Here is a 20,978-nt window from a genome sequence, read left to right on the forward strand (position 1 = left end):
GTGGGGATGGATGGAGGCAGTCAGTCATTCAAATTTCCACTAAATTTTCCAGTGAATAGCAAAATAGATGCTGCGTTTACTTTCTGACAGACTCAGAAACAGAATTATAAACTGATTCAAGTAAAAATCTGTGTTTTTGGAAAGCAGCAGGAAGCTGGCGCTAGTTGAACTGACTCACATCGTTCTGTGTGACTCCTTGTTTCCCTGAATCTCTACGACAGAAATGGACAGTACCAAGTTAGCGTGACGCGTGTATCCATATCAGACATATGAAATGGAAAGAGTGAATGTTAGTGAGTGACGTACCACATGGTTCATTAGCTAAGCTTGTCTCATTACATTTTTCACTGTTTTTTCTCAGTCAAATGTCATCTTCACACAGGGTTTGTGGAAACTGAAAGCGTACATCGAGACACTTCGAATGTCTCCATCCTTATGTTGCACCAGTAGCAGGTTTTAAGTCTCGGTGAAATCTCAATCAGCCACAGACGCCTTCTGGTTCATTTTTATGCACTGTAATGATGTGGAAGTTAAAATATTGACAAGGAAGGAAAATGTTGCAGCAACACAGAACGGAATAACTGATGAGGTGACGGGAAGCCAGTCAGTGAAGAGCAGACACACACTATTACATCTAAATCACCACAATAAGAAAACCTACACGAGGGAAAAATCTGTCTTTTAGTTTTTGCTTTGCTGTGATGGTATCAGCAGGCGTGTTGGTGAATTCTCATCTCTCCTTTCTTAAAGTACGGCTAAAATTCAAGGCTTGTTAAACATGATGTGTGGCTCACTGTCTCGTTTGTGGAAAATCTTCACACCTCCAGGCTTTATTCTGCCAGCTTCACCGTACGTGAGCCGGCAAAAACCCAAGACAAAGTAGATAACGCAATATCTATGACTTAATTACCAAACTGGGAAGATATGCTGTTTGTAGGGCTGGTATTGTGAAAGCCTCCCTCGAAAAGATTGTGAGAAAACATGCGCTGGCAACCTGAAAACCCACTGGCAGCTTTGAAAGGAAGGTTTTCCTAAAAAAAACAAAAAAAACTGCCAACATTAAAATGTTCACCTGAGCCAGAAACTGTGAAAACAAAAAGAGTCTCAGATTTTCGACTTTCCGACGATCCTGGAATGAATCATCTGTGACATATGGTTGTATCGACTCAAACAACCAAGTCTAAGCTAAAAACCTGGGTTTTTCATCAAAATCACTTCATGCTACGTCTCATTTAAATATCTGACAAAAATACAACAACAATAATAATAATAATAATAATAATAATAATAATAATAATAGGAACAATGATGGTAGACTAAATGCAGAATGGTTAAAGCCAGCACACAGAGGGGCTCAAAATGCTCAAAAACTGCTTCAGAGGCTAAAACAATATGATGTCTCCTCTCTTCTTTCCTCTCTCCAGCATCACTCACTTCTAGTTAAACTGCAAAATGTCTTGCAGATGAACTACTTTTATTCTTCAGTAAGCATATATGTGCCCCCAGTATAAATCAGGTTCAGCTAGTGGGAAGAGGGCCAAAACACTCGATCGTTCCAATGAAGATAACAGCGCCACATCCTGTCAGGCTCTCCTTAAAGGCAGCTATGGTGTTGCACTTGGTCGTACAAACAAGAAGTAAAGACTACAGCGAGAAGTTGCTTACTTTTATGTCTCTGAAGTCAGCACGTTTGCTGAAATTGCTGTTTTGAAAAGCTACAAAATCCTGCAAGCACAGACTACTAGTGGAGGGAAATTCATGCTTTCTGCATCCACATGTCTGCAAGGGTCTGCATTATGTAAATCTGGCCATCCACCCAAGTCCGCCCGGGTCTGCGCAGAACCCTCTGAGGACATGCATGTGCAGCCCAATAATCGTGAGTGTGCTGACGATCTGCACTGTGAGCGCGCCAACTGCACATGCACCAGGAAAACACATGCTGCTTAAAACAAATGCTTGTTATGGTAATAGGCTATGAGAGGAGGGGACTCTCACTACTCATAAAGTTGTAATTGAAGCTGTTGCTGCTGGACTGTGAAGGAGCTTTGATTTATACATCCTTTCCATTTACGGTGGTCAAACACAGTGAAAAGTCTGCATGTCACCAGAAGTGCGATGCTGTGTCCACCCACTGTGCCCGGCACACCTCAGCAGGAATCAGACCCACATGGTGCTACTGCTCCATCTGCAACCAGCTCGTATGGATCCTGCTGAGGTCTGATTCTGTTGGTATTTAAAAAACTCAGAGGAAACAAACTAATCTTCAGCTCCTTTCAACATTTCCTCAAAACCTGGATAACATCCGTTATTGGCGTCCCTTATTAATCTGACCTGTTCTGCCTTCATTGCAGTAAAGGTGTGTTTTCTTGGACATTTCAATGCGTAACAGATGCAAAGTTGTGTTTCAAACTGAATGGGAAAGACCTTTTGTGATTTCAGCAACAAAGTGTGTCGCCTGTGACTTTTCTGACCCAGTATCGGTGCTGAAATGAAACGAAACCTCACTTTTAGTAGCTCTCAGATAACGGCAACGAGTCTGAAAGGGGCTGGGGTTAAAGCTGGAACCACCTTAAGCAGCCACAGCAGTAAATGCTGCTCAGATATTAATCAGCGTTAACGACAACTAGTATGAGTCAGTGTGGACTCTTCTGCAGAATGAGTGCTTTTACTGATTTTTTTAAGCATGGTTTGCTGTAAATGCTGTAATTTTAGGAGGACAAAATTATATGTTGTATGCTGTGATTTTACTTGTTTTTATGTTTAAATATTTTAAGGTTGTTGTATTTCTACTTGGAAGGTAATGAGAACCTCTTCCACTACAGCCTGCACCACTAGACAGTTCTGATAGCCTTGTTCTGCATCACTTACCATCAGTTGTTGGTGCAAATAAGTCCTTTTGCGCTAACTGTGTTGACTTAATTCAAGTCAGTTTTATTTAAATACAGTTAATTCACAACATATGTCATCTCACAGACCTTCACATAGAAATGGTGGAGAATTTAAACTTAGTCTTTGGTTAGCTACTGAGGTTGTCACAAGCTTTCTGATTCATGAACAATTAAAATTCATTTAGCTGTATCACTTTCTGACGTTACCATGAAAGGGACAGTGGTATTCTAATGTCCTTCCTGCTTGAGAGGACCTTCATCCAGACATTACTTCAGTCCAGTCTCAGTCCCACCAATATACAGGCTTCTCCAACTCTGAAGGAGTCACATACAAGCTTAAACACACTGTGCTTATAATCCCCTGTTCACTGTTAACGATGAAACAAATGGCAAAATTAGCATGGAAATGGAAGACTGATGATGTCTGCTAGTTTGGTCCCTGGATGTTCTCAGTATGTCCAGGCTAACATATTGCTCTTTTTTAAATCCGACAGTGGGGTGTTTCAAATCCACGAGAAGCTGAAAATTGTACGGCTCATCAGATACTGCAAATCTGTCAATATGCCCCGTTGTGTCTTAGCATGGTGTTTGTAGAACACTGACAACATAGAACGTCCGTCTGGTAAGTTGTCCGTGTACACTCGGAGGGCTCTGTGTGTGTGTGTGTGTGTGTGTGTGTGTGTGTGTGCACATGTACATGGAAATACGTATCAGCAGATGCAAAGAAAACATTCAGCCACAGCACCACCAAGAGGAAACTGGTTCCAATGTACCTGCACCTCTTCATAGAATAATAGACAAAGCCATGGTTCCTCCTTGAAACTTATACATTAGGTAATAGAACATTTCCCTTCAAAGACACCACTGGTATCTGGAGCAGTTTGTTTTTTTTGCCTTAAATTTTTGTTTTGTTTTGTTTTTATTTTTTAAATGTACCCTTCGTATTTGTCATGACAGAGGTTTGTGCTATGATATGTCTCCAGATGTGACCTGAGAGCCTTCATCAACGATTGTGACCAAACCCCAAACCATCCAAACAATCTCAAAGTGACCTAGTTTCTACCAAACAAAACCCAAAGTACCAGGAATCTAGAGGGAAACCTTTTGAAGAATTGTGTTTGGATGTTCCTCACCAAACGGCTACCTATGGGATTGTAGATGATCTACACAGGCCTGTGTCTTTGATGTTTTATGTTCCTGCTTTGCCCTGAAGGTTTAACCAAGAGGATTTCATGTTCATCTGATCCTTGGAGGTGCTCTAATTTCATTTTACTTAACATTATGACCATCAAAAATATCTGGAGGTCGAAACAAGTCCTCACACTTTAACACTCCACAGAACTTGCAGAACATCTGAACACAGCACAGGAAGGTTCCTGTTTACATGCAAGAGAGCATTCACTCAGTTAAAGACAGTACCTCATGAGAAGACTGAGCTCTGTGAGTGTGGCTGTAGATCAGTACCTGTCCATAGAGAGCTGGGCGACAAGAGTGACGTCAGTGTTGTCAGAGCTGGGTTCGTACTCATAGTGGAGGAAGTAGAGGTGTGTTCGATGGACGGTGAATCGCTCTCTACGAAACTCGTAGCAAGGATCATCTTCATCTAGCTCTGACAGAGTCTTCTGGAGCTGTGGACAGAGAGAAGGGGTACGCCATCAGTAGGACTATGGACCAGAGGGTTTATTAGGGAGGATGCTGGCTTGAGTTGCTGCATCGGCATATTCTATAACATGTTCAGAAAACAAAAAGAGCTGTCCTTATTTACACAGTAAAATATGCCAGGGTTATGATGGTTTTCTGTGGTGCTGGAGTAATCATAGCTGTGCTAACTAGCTAAAAGGAGTTCAGTCTTCAGACTGTGAGCGCTGCAAGCTGCTACAGAATACACAGGCCTGGAAGCATGACTGTATGCCAAACAGTTTTAGTCATGTCCACCCTACTGCTGAGCATGTGCACGACTGCCCCTTGTAGCGTAGTTGCTGCTCGGACTGTCCGTGTGGATTCAAATTTTGAGCTGCACATGGATGTCCACAGAGGAGATGACAAAATTTAAATCATGTCAGCAGACGCTGTTGTCTGAAGATCTGTCGATATGCACCACTGTGTCTGAGCATGATGTTTGCAGCACCCAAGGGTTAGCTAGGGCCTGTGCAACGCAAACTTTGTCATCTCTACAAGGCAGCAAGATCTCTGAAGCCCCCTCCATTGATGTAGATATGCAGCCCAAACTATTCTGTCAGGAACAATCGTATACTTGTTTACAGTATTGTGTAGAAGGCGTAGATATGACCTAGAGCGGACAACAAAAGTAAAATAATTCCAACAACTACACGGCTGTAATGTCCACAGCTTGCCACAGCTGAGTGTAATCGGGGCCCAATGAGAAACAAGGAACCTATTATAAGCAACTTGTCCAACACTGTTTCCAGATCTGTGATCATGGTGTGATGACATTGTGGTTAGAAACCAATGTTTCTCCAATTTTGGTGTTAGAGGTCGTCTCCACACAAAGCTATGTACAAACAGCTTGTGGTGGGTTTTTGACCTGATCGGTATCGGCAACAACCTCGGCCTGATCTTTTGTTTACAGCTGCCGTCACGCATGCATTGTATATTTGAGTAGTTTTCTTCAAATGTGCAGCAATATCAATCACTAACTGATTAAGGAACAATCTAGATGAACTCTTTACTGGTCATGGTACTGCTGGATAAACCACAGACAAATGATACGGCCAGTCAAAGTAACGTCTACATACACCCCCATGATGCTCTCTGCTTGCCAACACAGATGTACCTGCCTCCTCTAGTCACTAACCTATTAAACAGTAAGAGGCTCTATCTGGTGTCACACCCAGGTACTAAGACTAATCCACAATACTTGAGTGTCGGCAGATACTAAAGACTACATGACTGGGATTAGGATTGGGATTGAGATCCATAACCCTAACCCTGGTTTTTCTTTTTCTGAAAAATGACGTTCAAGCACCTGGTTAGACGTTAATAGAAGCTATGTATACGCAATATTAAGAAGTGAACAATGAGTTTTACGATTACATGCCACTTCTACACCTCCCCTTCAGAGAGGCATAGCTCTTGTGTTGGCTAAAGACGTTTGCTTGGTGTATGTTAACACCGTCACATGGAGGCATTTGAATTAACAAATGACTGTTCACAGGAAAACCTCTAAAGTCCATGTGTATGCTGTGTATGTAGTGAAGAGTTGCTTCTGATTATACTGAAGCAACATGGGTTAAGTTTTAAAGGCTTTTCTGTCTCAGTCTGCCACAGCACCGCTGACCCAGATCTCCAGTATAACATCTCCTTTATAAGTCAATTAAGCAGCAAGCTGTCCTAATTTAATGCAAATAAAATGCAGTTTTCCAATTAACTGTGCCTGATTAGCTCTTGTTAACTTTCTGATGAGATGTCACATAAACTGTGATACTGCATTTTTTAGGGACAAAGCTGAGACCTTCTGTACACGGTGTGCAGACTGTAGAAGTGTTCACGATACAAAACATCAACCAAAGGATGAATGGAGGACAGCATTCTGTCCTCAGCTCTGTCAAACCTCAATTCATTTAAAGTGAAGAGAGGCACACCACAGTGCTACTGGTTAAGCTGAACAAAGGGCAGACACTTTGGGCAACAGCAGAAAGAAGTGGTCGACGGTCTGAGAACTTGGTGTGTGGTGTTGTTCTGCTCTGAACACTGTGATCAGTGGAGCTGCAGTGAGTGACTGGGCTGCAGTGGCACTGTGGCCCTGAGGGAGCATGGTCTGCAATGTGCTGCTACAGCCAATCCCTCTGTGACTTCATTAGGCTAATCATCACTTTAATGGGATTTAAATCGCTGCTCAAACTCTGAAAAATTGAGTGAGCAAACTATTTCCTAAGTTAAGGACACATTAGAATTGACTGTTGGCAAAAAAAAAGGACCTGGCACACCATGATGGAAAATTATAATGTGATTAACTGACCACAGAGCTGACACTTAAAATAATCCGACAGCCCGTAGAGGCTGGTCCTATGAAAACTCATCTCCATGGTGACCTCCAGTAGAAGCTGAGATGTGAAGGACCAGCTGCCCGAATGATAAAGGAATCTGTACAGTATGCTGCACACTTAAGGAGTATGCCCAGGCCCCAGTGAACTTTAAATTAAGTCGGGTTCAATCACATTTAAAGTTTAGGGGTCTCTATTGGTTGTGACTGGGCACACTGGAAGGCAGCCTGAAAAGCTTGTGGCTGTAGCTTTCCACTGACTGTGGCCCACAGACTCCATCATGTTTTTGTAGAAATTCTGTATCCTTTGTCTCTCTTTGTAGTCTCAACATGATGAATTGTGAATTGCAAAAACATGCTCCCACAGAAGACAATTTATTGCGTTGCACTCACCAGTACAGAAGACTGTGTCAACATTCTCCCTTTAGTTCAAGTGGATACACTTGAACCACATGTACACAATGAGATGTGAGCGATATGTATGAGGTCCTGCAGCATCCATCTGTTCAGTCCACACTGACACTGTGGGGGCTCTCACCATCACAGAACCAGCTGTTCTTTCAGAACAAAGGCCAGATAACCTGTCTTCACCACCACCAACTACTGTTGGAGCTCCCAGGATGGAAGTGTTCGTCAGTTGGTTGGCGCACCACAGTATTCCCAGCTGAAATGTTGTGATCCTAACATCTACTATTATTTATTGAAAGGCTAGCCATGACGCTTTGGATCAAATCCTACAGAATGTTACTTTCGAATACGGCCATTGACATTTGAGTTTGATCGTTTGGTACATAAGCAAATACCTGCAGAGCGAATGATGTTCCAGCTGCTTCCCACTGTACCGTGTTATCAGTGTCAGTTAGAAAACTACACCTGCATTGATGTCTGATAGAAAGCTTAAACAGTCGCCTTGTGGAGGAGGTTCTGATTTGTAGATCAGTGCTGGATTCAAATCCATCATTAGAATCATTGGAAACTTGAAGGAGGAAACAGAACACCTACGTTCACCAGTGATCGTTTGGCTTCTCGCAAACTGAGGTTGCATTTTGAGGCAGTGCAAGTAGGCTATGTGCAGCTTTACCCCCTAAACAGACTCCTATAGAAGGATTACTTCTGCAGGGTTCTGGTATCCCTATTCCCTGTAGCTCAACATGTTTGTAAGAAAATTCACAGAAAACTGTGAAAAAAAAAAACAATCAGACGGACAGAGTTCAAGTATCACAGCAGATTACAATGTTTGCATGAACGTCTCTTTAACCCAACTGTTACAAAATGAAGTGGATGTCTTCTATAAGTAATGAGTAAAGGATGTCTAAGACACAGGTAAATAAGGAGCTGCGTTCAACCACTGCTAACTGAGCTTTCTAACTGTAAATATGCATGACAGCTCCAGTGTTGACACAAACACGGATGTATGAGAGCGAATCCTCACATAGTCTGCAGTCTGCAATGTTAAGAAGCCAGGTTCTCTTTCTGTATTCAGTGCACCCGTGAAGTAGACGAGTCAGCGGCAGCACCTCTACTGTATATGTAGTGCAACACAAAATAGACAATCACAGGCAGAGTCAAAGGTGGCACAACAAAGCTGTGCCTTCTGAGACCAAGCACAGTAACAGGCTGTTTGTAGAAAGCGGTCTCTGCAACCAGCCACATGTCTCACCACATAATGGCTTTAAAGCACAATTTTGCTGTTTGTCAACTTTTATTAAAGGAAACAGGAGGACAAAGTGAGCAGGACAGTTTTCTGTTGTTTTCAGTGTGGACAGCAAACCTGGTTCAGCTGAGGCCACATGTTGAACGTCTCAGTAACATGTAGTTTATGGTGGGCAGGTGTGTGTTGGTCCACCATGTGCTTATTCTCTTATTTACTCTTGTGGAGTAGGTGATTGAACACCTAAAAGATAGCTGCCGTTTATTTCAGCCCAGCCTGTTTTCCAGTAAGGCTGGCTCTGTACGTCACGCTAACTTTGTACTCTCCACCTCCACTGCAGAGGTTCAGGCAGCTGAGGAGCTGAGCAAACAGCGCACACTGAGGCAATAAGAGCTCTACAGCTTACTGAGAATAAAAAAAACACATTTTAATTATTTAAAACATTTGTTTTTAGTTTAACTGAAGGTAAATACAGCTATCTGGCTGATCTGATCCCCCTGCATTAGGTCGGCCCTCATACATCCATCCACTCATGTCCTATTGTTGTTCTTTAATGTGCGGGAGGCTGTGGGCATCTGGCAAGTATCCTCATGGAGAGCCCTCACAAAGTTAGCAGATTGGCTGTGTTTAACCATGCCTTATTCAATTCAATTCTCAATTCAATTTTATTTGTACAGCGCAGTTTACAACACATGTCATCACACAGCACTTAACATGGTCAGATATAGACCTTACACATTCAAACAGAGGACCCAACAATCCAAAGCAGCCTCTGGACTTCCTCTGAACAAGCAGCTGGCAACGGTGGGTACTCATGTAGAGGAACTGTTCAACACTGATTTCAACATCCTCGTTATGATCCGTTTAAACCTTGCTCTCCCCTTAAATCTTTTATTCTACTTGTTTATGTGTCAAACTAGATGTTTAACATGACTGATGGTTATATCTGCATATTTAGACTTGTTTTGTGTTTTCTGTCTGTCCACCAGGAGTACAGATATAGAATCGAGGTATCACAGTGTTGGACTATTTAGAAATCATGAAACTACTAAGAACTATGTGACAGTGTAACTCTGTGAGGGCAGCCAGGACATCAGCCCTCTGCGACGGAGGTTGTGCCAGACCCCCCTCCTGAGTTCATGACATGCAAAAGTCCTCTTTAAAAGACCACACCTGAAAGCACCACTTTGACTCCTCTGCTTTAAGAGTCCTCCTTCCTGATTCGTCCTTCCTAAGAGGCCTGCCTAAGTCCTTCCTAATTCTGTCAGACTGACTTGGAGGTTCCACTCTGTCTGACCCGCATCCACAGGCCGGTCCAACCAACCGTCAGCAGAACCACCGTCACAGCATCATGACGTGCATACAAGTAACTTTCAGTTCCTGAAACCGTGCAAAACTCTAAATTCTCTCTTTTTTTCTTTTGCGAAGATAAATTCCTGCAAGTTTCCAAACTAGCCAACCATCAAATCAAAGGCTGCTTTCATGTGGTCCGTTCCTCTCAGAACACCAGGCTACACTTCTTCTGTTCCTTTACTCACACTGACAGCATTGTTTGTCTTAATGTGTGTTAAGGGTTTCTCATAGTTAGTCGTTGTTGTTGTGTTGTTAGTTTCATAGAAGTTTAATTAATGTAGACAAATATACGATCAGACTCTCCACTGTTCTGTTGTTCACACTTCGGTCACTAACTTGTGTAGATTCCCAGCCACAGAGCTTTTACAAACAACTTTCAGTCTAAATAATTTCCCCGATCATTCCTGAGGCTCCTGTCTGCACAATAGGAGGTGATTCATATGCTCCAGTAATCTGATCGAAATATCTCACTGGTCAAATCAGGTGGATTGTGTAATAATTTAACCTCATTTGAGCAAACATTTCAACAATTTCATTTCATTTAGCAGATGCTTTGTTCCAAAGAGATGTACATCTGAGAGTAGATCATATCACATCATACACCAGTGGTGACAGAGCTGCCTGCCATCGGGAGTAACTTCAGCTTCAGTGTCTTGCCCAAGGACACTTCCACTGTGGAGGGGATCGAACCGCTAACCTTGCAACTGGTGAACAACCCGTTCAGCCACCTGAGCCACAGCCGCCCGTTTAGCCTGTACATGCAGACTTCTTTGGGCCATGGACCTGTCAGCGGTCCTTATACAATCAAAACAGGCGAGTTCTATAAAAACTCATTCCCTTCACAGTTTTCATGAACAAGAAAATGATAGAGACCAAAACAGTTCTCTGCACCAGGCTGTACACGTGACTATATCTGCGGGGACTGACTTGCTCAGGGAGCCTGTTCCAAGTAGCCATTTGAGGAACTGCAGTTTTTGGCTTCATTACTCAGTCTGCATTACCTTCAGTAATTATTATAGTCAGGTTTTTAGTTTTAGTGAATGCTACAGGCATTCAAACACTACTTTAGTACAACCCTAAACATGTTTAGCACTAAAATAACACCACAGGTAGAAATAGAGCAGCAGCTCCACCTACGTTCTCACTGTTGTGGTCGGCCTCGCTGGGACAGCCGAACAGCTCCCGACGCAGCAGGTTGCCGTCGTACTCCAGAAAGGTAAGGTAGAGGTTCCGGAAAAACTCCACATGCTTGTTCTTCACTCGCAGTTTCTTGGGAGAGTTCCAGTGGATCACCTGTTCAGGAGAACACGGAGTGAAGAGCAGGGGAGAGCTGATCAGGAAACGTGTGACACTGGCACATTCAGTTGATGCTATGGTAAGAAGCAGAGCTGTGAAGCAGGTACACTCCACCAAACCTGCTCGTGGGATCTGAGCCGCTGACAAAGTTGTTTTCCATTTGTTTCTGCTGTCCCTTGTACAAAAACACTGGAAACACCCTCAGTCATTCACTGATGTATTCATCAGGCCTCTTTGGAATCTGTCACAGCATCTTCATGATTATTTTTCATTTTTCATTCCAGATACTTTCACACACGACACATTAAACAGCACGGTCACACTTCCCTTTATGAGCTGGTGTGCAGCTCATGCACCGCATTTCATGTCTTTTGAAATATTTTCTTCCATATTTGTAATAAAAGTCTTTTAATAGCATTACTCAAATAAATTACTCAGATTTAACCTTCATCTACTTCCGTGCACCTTCAGCTCCACCTCCACTTCTTCTTTCAGCACCTGCACCTCAACTAGCACTCCAACGGTTTATGTTCATCGTTGTCACAGTTGCCTGAATCTAAAGAACACGGTTAAAGCCCCGTAAAGCTAACACATGGACACAGTTTCAGATGTGATTATTTGATTATACAACTTACTTTCTATAATAACCACAACCTGTACTCAAGACTTGTGAGTTTTTAAATGTGAAAAACAGCATAAAAGACAGGTGCATCCCTTGGGGGGGTCACTTGCCAACAGGTTTATTTCTGCTTTTCTGTCGAGGTAGCTGTTGAGGTAATGAAGTGCTGAAAGTCATTAAAGGATAGTTTTATGATGAGATGTTTCTCTGCATCACGTGTGAATGTGTCTGTGTCTTTTTGTCCACAACGTCTTCACTTTGTGCCTGTTCAGTTCTAAGGCCGTCCACAGCTACTTATCTGGTGATATTTGGATACCAAATCATGTTTAGTGCTCGCAGCAATGATATTCACTGAGCCACAATACTCAATTAATGAACAGTAAAAAGCAGATCCAGGCATTACTGAGCATTATTGGCGCTCTGAGGTGTAAAAAGGCCAAAATAAATGTGTACAGATGGCTGACTCTCTGGGAGCCGGCTCTCTGTTACATTAGGTGCATTTCCATATTGAAGTGCAGCTGACAACGGAAGAATGAGCTGTCTGATCAGCAGAAACAACGATTAGTCCCACAACTGTGAAGTTCTACGTTCTGTCTGTCCACATGTGTTGTATGCATATATATATATACATATATATATATATATGAATGGCATCATTGTCTGCCTACTGGGAAACACCAGCAGCTCCGTGGGTCTCCTCAAGTCTGCAAAAAACTAAACGATTTTGTTCTGCCCTAAAGTAGAAGCCCCTGTGTGTCACTGAGTGTGGGTCTGGCTTGAGATTGTTGATGAATGCAGGTCAGGTGTTGTCTGTCTGAAGTGACTGAGCGTGTGCACGGTGGCAACAGCAGGGTCTCACCTTGAGGTCTGACACGTCTTTGTAGCATTTCTCCGAGCGGGTGTGGTCAGACAGCTGGACGTTCCAGAAGCAGGGCAGCTGGTGAACCAAGAACGGGTTCTGTTTGATCACAGCGTTGAAGATATCCTGCAGACACAACACACACACTTAGCCTTCTGCTTTGCCTTATGTTTCATCATCTACAGGCCAGCGCCACAAAGACCCAGTCTGAACCTGCTGCCTGTCTGATGGCCACACAAACTCTGTGCAATCTCAAGAGGCAGATTCCACAGATTAAATTACAGAGCAAGTTTTTTAAAGGTTCTTTTTAAACAGAATTCCTTAAAGTGCCATGTTTTAATTGGCTGTATGTCATCATCACATCCACATCCAGTCTGGAAAAGGGCTCTAATCTGCTCTCATTGGAACCTTCATTAGGAACAGCAGACTAATAACTAGGTCAAGCCTCGCTTTGCTCCCAAACAGCTTCACTTCTTGGTCACATGGATTCATTCATGTGTTTGAAACATTCCTTTGAGATTCTGCTGCATGTTCATATAAATGGTCAACGGTCTGCACTTACACAGCGCTTCTGTCCAAAGTGCTTTACAGTGTTTGTCATTCACCCATTCACTCACACATTCATACACCAGTGGTGACAGAGCTGCCTGCCATTGGGAGCAACTTCAGGTTCAGTGTCTTGCCCAAGGACACTTCGCCTGTGGAGGGGATCGAACCATCAACCCTGCTCTGCCACCTGAGCCACAGCCGCCCTGTTCATATGACTCTACTGCTGCTAATCTTCTGCTCTGCCAAAAAGGTGTTCTACTAGATTCAGGTGTGGTGATTGACTCAATGCCTCATTCATAAAACCAGGTCGACTGTTGCTTTGTGACAGGGTGCATAAGAGGACAGCAACCTGTTGGCAAACTGCACATGGTCAACAACAACACGGCATCCGGCTAAGGCAGACAGGACGGCTTCATGGCTTCGTGCTGCTGATTGTGACCTACCGTCATCTTCAGCTGCTCAGCGTTGTTGAGCTTGTTCCCACTGCAGCCTCAAATGTCTGTTCTGGGCTGACAGGAGTGGAACCTGACATGTTCTGTTGCTCTGGTGGCTCATACACTTAAACGTTGGACATGTTGTGAGTCTGAGCTTCTTTTTCGCTCAGCCCACTTGTAAATAGTGTTTATCTGAGTTTCTTTAGGCTTTCTGTCTGCTCCCACCAGTCTGACCTCCGACCTCTGTCATCAATAAGGAGTTTACATCCACAATATCACTGCTTACTGGATGTTTGTATTTCAACACCCTGTACAAACTCCAGAGACAGTCGTGGTCAAACTCCAGCCCGCATGACACCAACAATCAACTGGGTCACTGAGATGATAAGTTTTCTCCATCCTGATGCTGTGATGTAAACGTTAAGTGAAGATCCTGACCTGTGGCTGCAAGACTTCGCTCCACTGCTGCCCCGTGACTGGCTGATTAGACAATTGCAGATGTTCCTGATACAGTGTAAATCATCTTCAGGTCTTCACTGAAGCTATATGAAGGCTACTTTAAGGGAAAACATGCATGCAAAAATAAAAAGTTTGGCTGTAGAATATGAGACTTTACTGTCAGCTTTACGAGGTCGGCTTTGGAATACCAGCTTGGTCCTGTCTCTTCCCAGCCTTGTTAGTAACTTGTACATCTCAGTCTTTTATAGCTATCCTGTATCTGTAATCACACTCATAAAGTGGAATCCCTCCAAGTGCTTTGAGGAAATGTATTTTTGTTACATCTGGGAGACTTTTTTGAGTTTGAGATCTTTGCAGGTTCACAAGACAAGAGCCTCAGTGACAGATTCCAGCTTCCTAATGGGAGACATAAAAACTCTATAGCCACGTAATGAATGCTGCGATAAAGAGGGTTGACAGTCTATTGGAGGAGCTCATACAGCGGAAGGCAGATGGAATGCTGAAACGATTTCCAAAGCCTGTTCATTTTCCAAACTGCATACCTTGCGGGACTTTACTTAATGAAGGTTTAATTAAAATCTCATAAACGTACTTCTCATCTCATCTAGATGAGCTCTGAATAGCTCAGAGATAAAAGAAAGACCCTTCGTCAGGATCCCAGTGTCTGCCCTTACAGTGTTCCAGATGAGACAGCACACGGAGTCAGATAACTCTTATTTATGACCTTCAACACATATGCCTGAGTGCACTAAAAATGATGTACGAGCTGAGACCTAAACTTCAACTTCAACATGGAAATGAAGTGATCTGGTGCATTCTAAGTGGCAAAAGACAAAACTGCAGGTTTTTTTAGTTTGTACCTTTGCTGAAGATCAGAGGAGAACAGATGCACAACCACAACACAACAGCTGCAGACACACTGGAGAGGATTGGAGTTCCACTGTAAATACATTACAGTATTTGCCTTTTGGCCTAAATGAGAAATTCAAGTGCTAATTGTTGCTGCGAAGCCATATGCCACCTCAGCTCCCCCTTCAGCTTCTCTCAGCTGTACTTGAGAATCGCTGCAGCTACAGCTTCATTGTTTTAGAGCAACACACGCTGACTGAATCATACAGCATCACACAGCACATGACATGAGTCCAGGGAATCATGTGCACGGCAGGTTACTTTCTAGCTCACTATGTACAGCACTGTATGAAGGTTTAAGGCGAAGTAAGAACTCCATGAATAGTTTCTACTGATCAGGTAACTTATTACAAAGTGCAGCAAAGAGATAAAATCTAAATTGGATCCATACTCGGTGTGAGTGCAGCTCTCCTCGGTACATTGCACACAGTTTGCTCAAACATCCCAAACCTTTAAACCTTTGGAGGTAAATGTCCGAGTGAGGGTCTGGACGTCACTGGTAGGTGGTTTGGATTGGACTAAATGAGCAGATGGATTTGAGCGTGACCTTCTGAGTAAAGCATGATCTTTCCCTCATCTTACTGGGAAATTCTACTGACTTCACACATCAAAATGTTTTTCCAGGTGTTGGGGAGCACCACTGTAGATGTGAAAAGCAGAAAAACTTCTTACTTTAGGTCACATTCGGACGGCACATGGTATGAAGTCGTGCATCTGAAGCAAACACAAGCCGTCACTGAAGCTTAGCTGGTCAGCAAAACGGCTGAAACCATGCGGCTTTGGCTGAGTCGAAAATATATTGTCAGGCAGGTTGCTGCTTTCAGAACAGGTGCTTCTGTGGTTTGCTCGTGTGCAATGACAAATTTGCCAAGAGGTACCATATTTGCAGGCCAGAGGAGCGAGGATGTGTGTGTTACCTGGTCTGCCAGAGAGGTGGACAGCATGCTCATTAGTTCCCTTTCTGCCGTCAGCCTCCACATCTGCTCCCATCTGAGCTTCCGCAGTCGATCCAGGAGAAGCAAAATAACCCCTGGAAAACAAACACACGCACACATGCACAACTCAGACACGGGTGTACAGTCAGAGATATGGTAGCTTAAGAAACAGAGAGATTTGTATCTAGCTGCCTGGTAAAGGTGATAAAGTCCTATCATGAGGCACAGAATCGCAGCCTTGTGTTTTCAGAGATAAAGCTGGAGACTTTCTGCTTAAAGACCAACTGATGCTGGGTGAAGAAGAGATATAAAAATCCTCCTGGAAACACAAATCATACTTAGAAGCTTGCTTTTTTTCTGATAACTTCCCCAGCCCCCTGACAAACTGGAAAAACAAAAACTTATTCTTGGTTCCCTGGGTAATAAAAAATCTTCCTGGCTGCTACAAACAAAATCAAGCATCCAATTTTCAGAGGGAGAGACATGGTGAATTATTTTTCAGATCGGAGCAAACAAACCATCTTTCACACCCCGCTGTGCTCCATCTGTTGCCACGGCCACGGCCACAAAGCCGACCAACCGCAGCTAAACTGGAGGCTTTCTGTCAGATTGCTGCTCTGAGCGAATGCAACACGTGGCTCTCCGTTTCTGACATCTGCCATTCAGTCACACTGACAGGACGTTAAGGAGCACAGCACTGAGGTTTTACAATGCACAAGTGGTCAGGGGAGTTTTACGCTGCTCCCACTGAAATGAGCTGCTGCAGCGGCGGCACTGTTTGTTTTGGGTTATAGTCAATAGAAAGATTATCCTCCTGCTCCGAACAGCACACAGAGAGCTGAATGCCTCCTGAAGGAACAGACTGCTGGATCGGATGGAGGTAAAAAATATACAACCAGGGAGAAATAATAACAAGGTGTAATGGAATCCAATCAATTCCAATATCAGCTGCACTGAGGTTAGTGAAACGATATCCCACACCTCTTTAAAAATGGTTTTCCATACAACATACAAACCCGTGGATGCTGGCGTATTCCATCAGTGCCTATGCAAATGCACTCCGTTTTAGAAAAGATAAAAACAGCCTCACTTCTGCACACACACAGGAATGAAAAGGGAACAATGAAATGTTTCCCTGTTTCAGATGTAGATGAACATCACCTCAGACACCAAATTACAATCACAGAGACAAAACCGTTGATTACAATTTAAAACTAATGGGATGTATATACATGTATAGTCTCTACTCTGTACACATGGACACGTAAGAAGTGGGCAATATCAATACAACTGTACTTTACAAAGTCATTTAAGAGACTTGTTTCCACCACTTAAAAATAAATAGTCTGATTGATTTAATATTAACATCAGTAAGGTAATATTAGGCATAATATAAATCCAGATTTCGGGCTCAGTTGATTGAAAACTGTTGCATTAATGCTGATGTTGAGCCCAAATGTCGCAACACATTCAGTGATACTGATGACAGCACTAACTCAATATAAACGATAATGCTGCCTACTGAAACACTGTATTTGAACGTTTGGTGGTGGCAGGAAGTTACACGATGTATAAGCTGACAATCAAACTGTGACTGAAATACCTGTGCAGCTGCAACACCACAAACAGAAAACTATACATTGTCCTGGAGGAGGAGGACTTAATGCATTGCATGTCCGTATAACAGACTGCAAGGTGGCTCGGTGGTTAGCACCGTCGCCTCACAGCTAGAAGGTCGCCGGTTCACGGATGTCTGCATAACAAAACTGTTCTTAAATCCAACTTGTGCGAGGGGCACACAGGCTTGTATCATGATGGACAGAAAACCTGAAAGGAAATGCGACGCCCTAAAAGGCTCATCATCATAAGTTCAGTGTGTACACGGCATCATGTGCTGTCAACTTAACCAACAAGGTTCAACTTCAGGTTTAATCGCTGAATAAGTCGTTTCAGCATCTAGACACATTTATTATTAAGTTATTGGAGAATTTACATAAAACACATTTTTAGATTTTTTATTTTTTGGGAGTGGGCGGCTACTTCCTCAGACGTCTTATTCATAACACAGACAGCTGCATGAAAATATTACTTCTAGTATAATGGACAAATAGAAGCAGAAATAACAATACAAACAACAACATAATCCTAAATATTTGACTGAACTGAAGAGGAGCTCATCTGAGAACAAAAAGCAGGAACTAGCAGATAAATAAGTGATCACTACTTTAGAATCAAAGCAAATAAAAAGGATATAGCTACCTCTCTGTATGTATAGACTCTCTGTATGTATAGGCCAATTTCTCTCATATAAATAAAGAGTTTTTATGATTTCATTTTAGTGTCTGAGGTTATGGAGATTCATCTGACAGTTTGTCAGAGCTCCACAACACAAAAACACAGTTTCACACAGGATTTAAGTCTCAAATAAGCTCAAATACAAGCGTAATGGACACGTATTCATCCTCAGCTATCTGCTACAGGACGCTGGGTCCAGTACAGCGTTTGGGATCCTGCAGTGGCTGTCAGTATATTTACACACTCACATTCACAGAACAGAAGTTTTAGATCACAAGTTCCACCTACAATATTGTGACAGTGCACCAGCTGTTGTAAACCAGCTCCAGCATGCTAATAAGGCCAGCCTATAAATCACTGTGTGGTTTTTTTAGATCCTGAATGACGAGTTAACTCACACTACATGTTTAATGCAGCAAATTCTTACATTCCCAAAAAATACATAAATAAAATCTACTGTTCTACCAAGAAATTATGCAATTATGGTCGATGGTGTAGGTGATATGATTCTGAACCATTTGACATTTAATTGATATTGCACAGAGGAGTACTTACCTGTGTTGTATACTGTATGTGTGTCATGAATGAGATTCACACTTTATGGATGAGTGCTGCTGTGGCCCAAACACACCTGGTGAACAAAGATAGCGTATCTTCGCTCACCAGGTCTTCCAGGTCTGGACATGAACACATCTAGAGTGACAGTAAAACCACTCCGGCAGTGGAACCCAACAATGCCACCAGCTTTAAAGACACTTCAGTCTTCCGAGGTCTTCCTGCTCCACCACCATCTGCAGAACGTTCTGAGCCCTGCAGCTGTGACTGTCCATAAACACGACACTCTAGAATCCTGTGCTTGTAGCATGCACACTGGTTTTCTTTATTCAGTTTAGTTGATATAATGCGTCCGTCTCTGCTCTCACTACGAGCCCACACAGACCGGTCTAAGCTTACAGTGTAGTACGGAACTGGGACCCACTGTGCTAACACGCCAACAGCACACCATCATGTACTCACCAGTGTTGAAGCCTCTGCCCAGGGCCGGCCAGGGTCGATGGTTTTTCCACAGGTTCCCCAGGTACCAATCACTCTGGTTCTCCACCAGACCCAGAACCTGCTGACCTAAACACAACAAAAACAACACCATGAGGGCCTCTCCCCACTTCCACTCCATCAGCGACCAGCAGTTTCCTGTCAGTATTGCATATCTTTAAACGTTCAATGGTCCGTCCAAGTTGGTTTCATCTCTGAGTCGATAAAAAAGAGATGAGAACAGAGATGAATCTGGATACAGGAGGCAAACCTGCACACTCTGTTGCTGTTAGGAGAAACAACTGTGTCTAACGTAATTATAGAAAAAGTTTGTATGAAAACAGTGATTCATAACACCTGAAATAGCAGCCATGGAATGTCCCAGTTCAACCAGTTAAAAACACAGAGGGGGTGGTGGGAATAACCCTGGATGATGATCCCATTTGGTACTCACATGACCTGTACCTGGATGAACCTGAAGGGACGCATGTCACAGCAAAGGACTTTGTGACTCTTTTAACTAAGAACAAGAGTGAGAAAATGGGTAAGGAAATTAGTAGAGATATTACTTTTCAGGTGTTTGATTGGTCTTCCTAATGTGATAGCACTGGTATGTACAAATATATGACAAGCATCATTGCAGCTCTGTGATGCCAGGTCCATATCAATGCAATCTTTTCGGAGGAAGTCAAAAAGGAGTAATGGATGCAGAAATGGACGCAGAGCTGTATGATTACATTTAATTGGAATTCTAAATTAGATTTTTCGCCGACACAGATGAGCACCTGGAAGTGTTGGGAAGGTCTTATTGTGAAGTTTCATTCAGTATGTGCTCCAGCTTACCACAATACTTTGAGATTAAAGTAAGGAAAAGGATGTGAATGTGAATTTGTGTGCAAAGAGTGTCTGTTGGGCTCTAAAGGTTAACTTGTTTGTACCAAAGGTCGGATGTCCTTGAGTGGCATCCTTCCACTGAGGTGGTGTTCAGATGACACTCAGGTGGACTCGGGTGGTGACCTTCTCAACAAGTCCACTTATAGCCACTGTTCAGCTGCTACAGAGTTCGCTGTGACTCGAGTTTTCATCGTCCAATCAGTAGCGCTGTGATACTGGGACATGTGGGATCGGAGCTAAGTTAAAGTGTCAGAATCAAATACTGATCTTATGCAGAAAGGGAATTTCTCAGCATCAAATCAGGATAACAGGGTTTATAAGAGAGCAGCGCAAGGCAGGGCACTCTAAAACTCTTTATGAAAACTGGATCAGTTGCATCCAAAGCAGGATCAGACAGACCAAAAGCCAGCACACCATCAGAAGATCAATACAAGTTTTATTCAGTGAGACAGAAAAGCAGCTTCATTACAGATACAAACTGTACTAAGTGAAGGCCATAAGACTCTCAGCAAGGCTAATCAGCACAAGTCCCGCCAAAAGACGCCCGTCTAGGAGTTCCTCAGAGGATGAGTGACATCTCTAAACTACTTCTCAGGAGGGCATAGAGACCAAACACTCAGCTGATTATATGTTTCTGACAGATATATCAGTATTGGCATATATTTTGTCAATGAACTGACTGCAGCACAGGAAGACATGTTGGGGGGATTCTGAAATGATGTCTCTCCTTCACTGGTTTCCCAGCAGAGAGCATTTTGCATTATTTCCTTATGCCACATGTGAAAATATTAAATGCATTAAA

The 20,978-nt window shown here is 43.0% G+C and overlaps 1 protein-coding gene across 1 annotated transcript in view; it reads right to left on the reverse strand.

Annotated features, from left to right (window-relative positions):
• The window catches only part of large1 (LARGE xylosyl- and glucuronyltransferase 1), a 126,834-nt gene that overhangs the window by 11,368 nt on the left and 94,488 nt on the right, over positions 1–20,978 (reverse strand). Inside the window, exons 7-11 of the mRNA XM_008290329.1 lie at positions 19,268–19,372; positions 15,938–16,050; positions 12,670–12,795; positions 11,033–11,188; positions 4,353–4,516 (exon numbers count right to left, since the gene is read on the reverse strand). Of these exons, the coding sequence (XP_008288551.1) occupies positions 4,353–4,516; positions 11,033–11,188; positions 12,670–12,795; positions 15,938–16,050; positions 19,268–19,372 (664 nt within the window). The remainder of the gene's footprint in view (positions 1–4,352; positions 4,517–11,032; positions 11,189–12,669; positions 12,796–15,937; positions 16,051–19,267; positions 19,373–20,978) is intronic.

The sequence above is a fragment of the Stegastes partitus genome, unplaced genomic scaffold, assembly GCF_000690725.1.
Source record: "Stegastes partitus isolate 25-593 unplaced genomic scaffold, Stegastes_partitus-1.0.2 Scaffold15, whole genome shotgun sequence".
In the NCBI taxonomy this organism is placed as follows: domain Eukaryota; kingdom Metazoa; phylum Chordata; class Actinopteri; family Pomacentridae; genus Stegastes; species Stegastes partitus.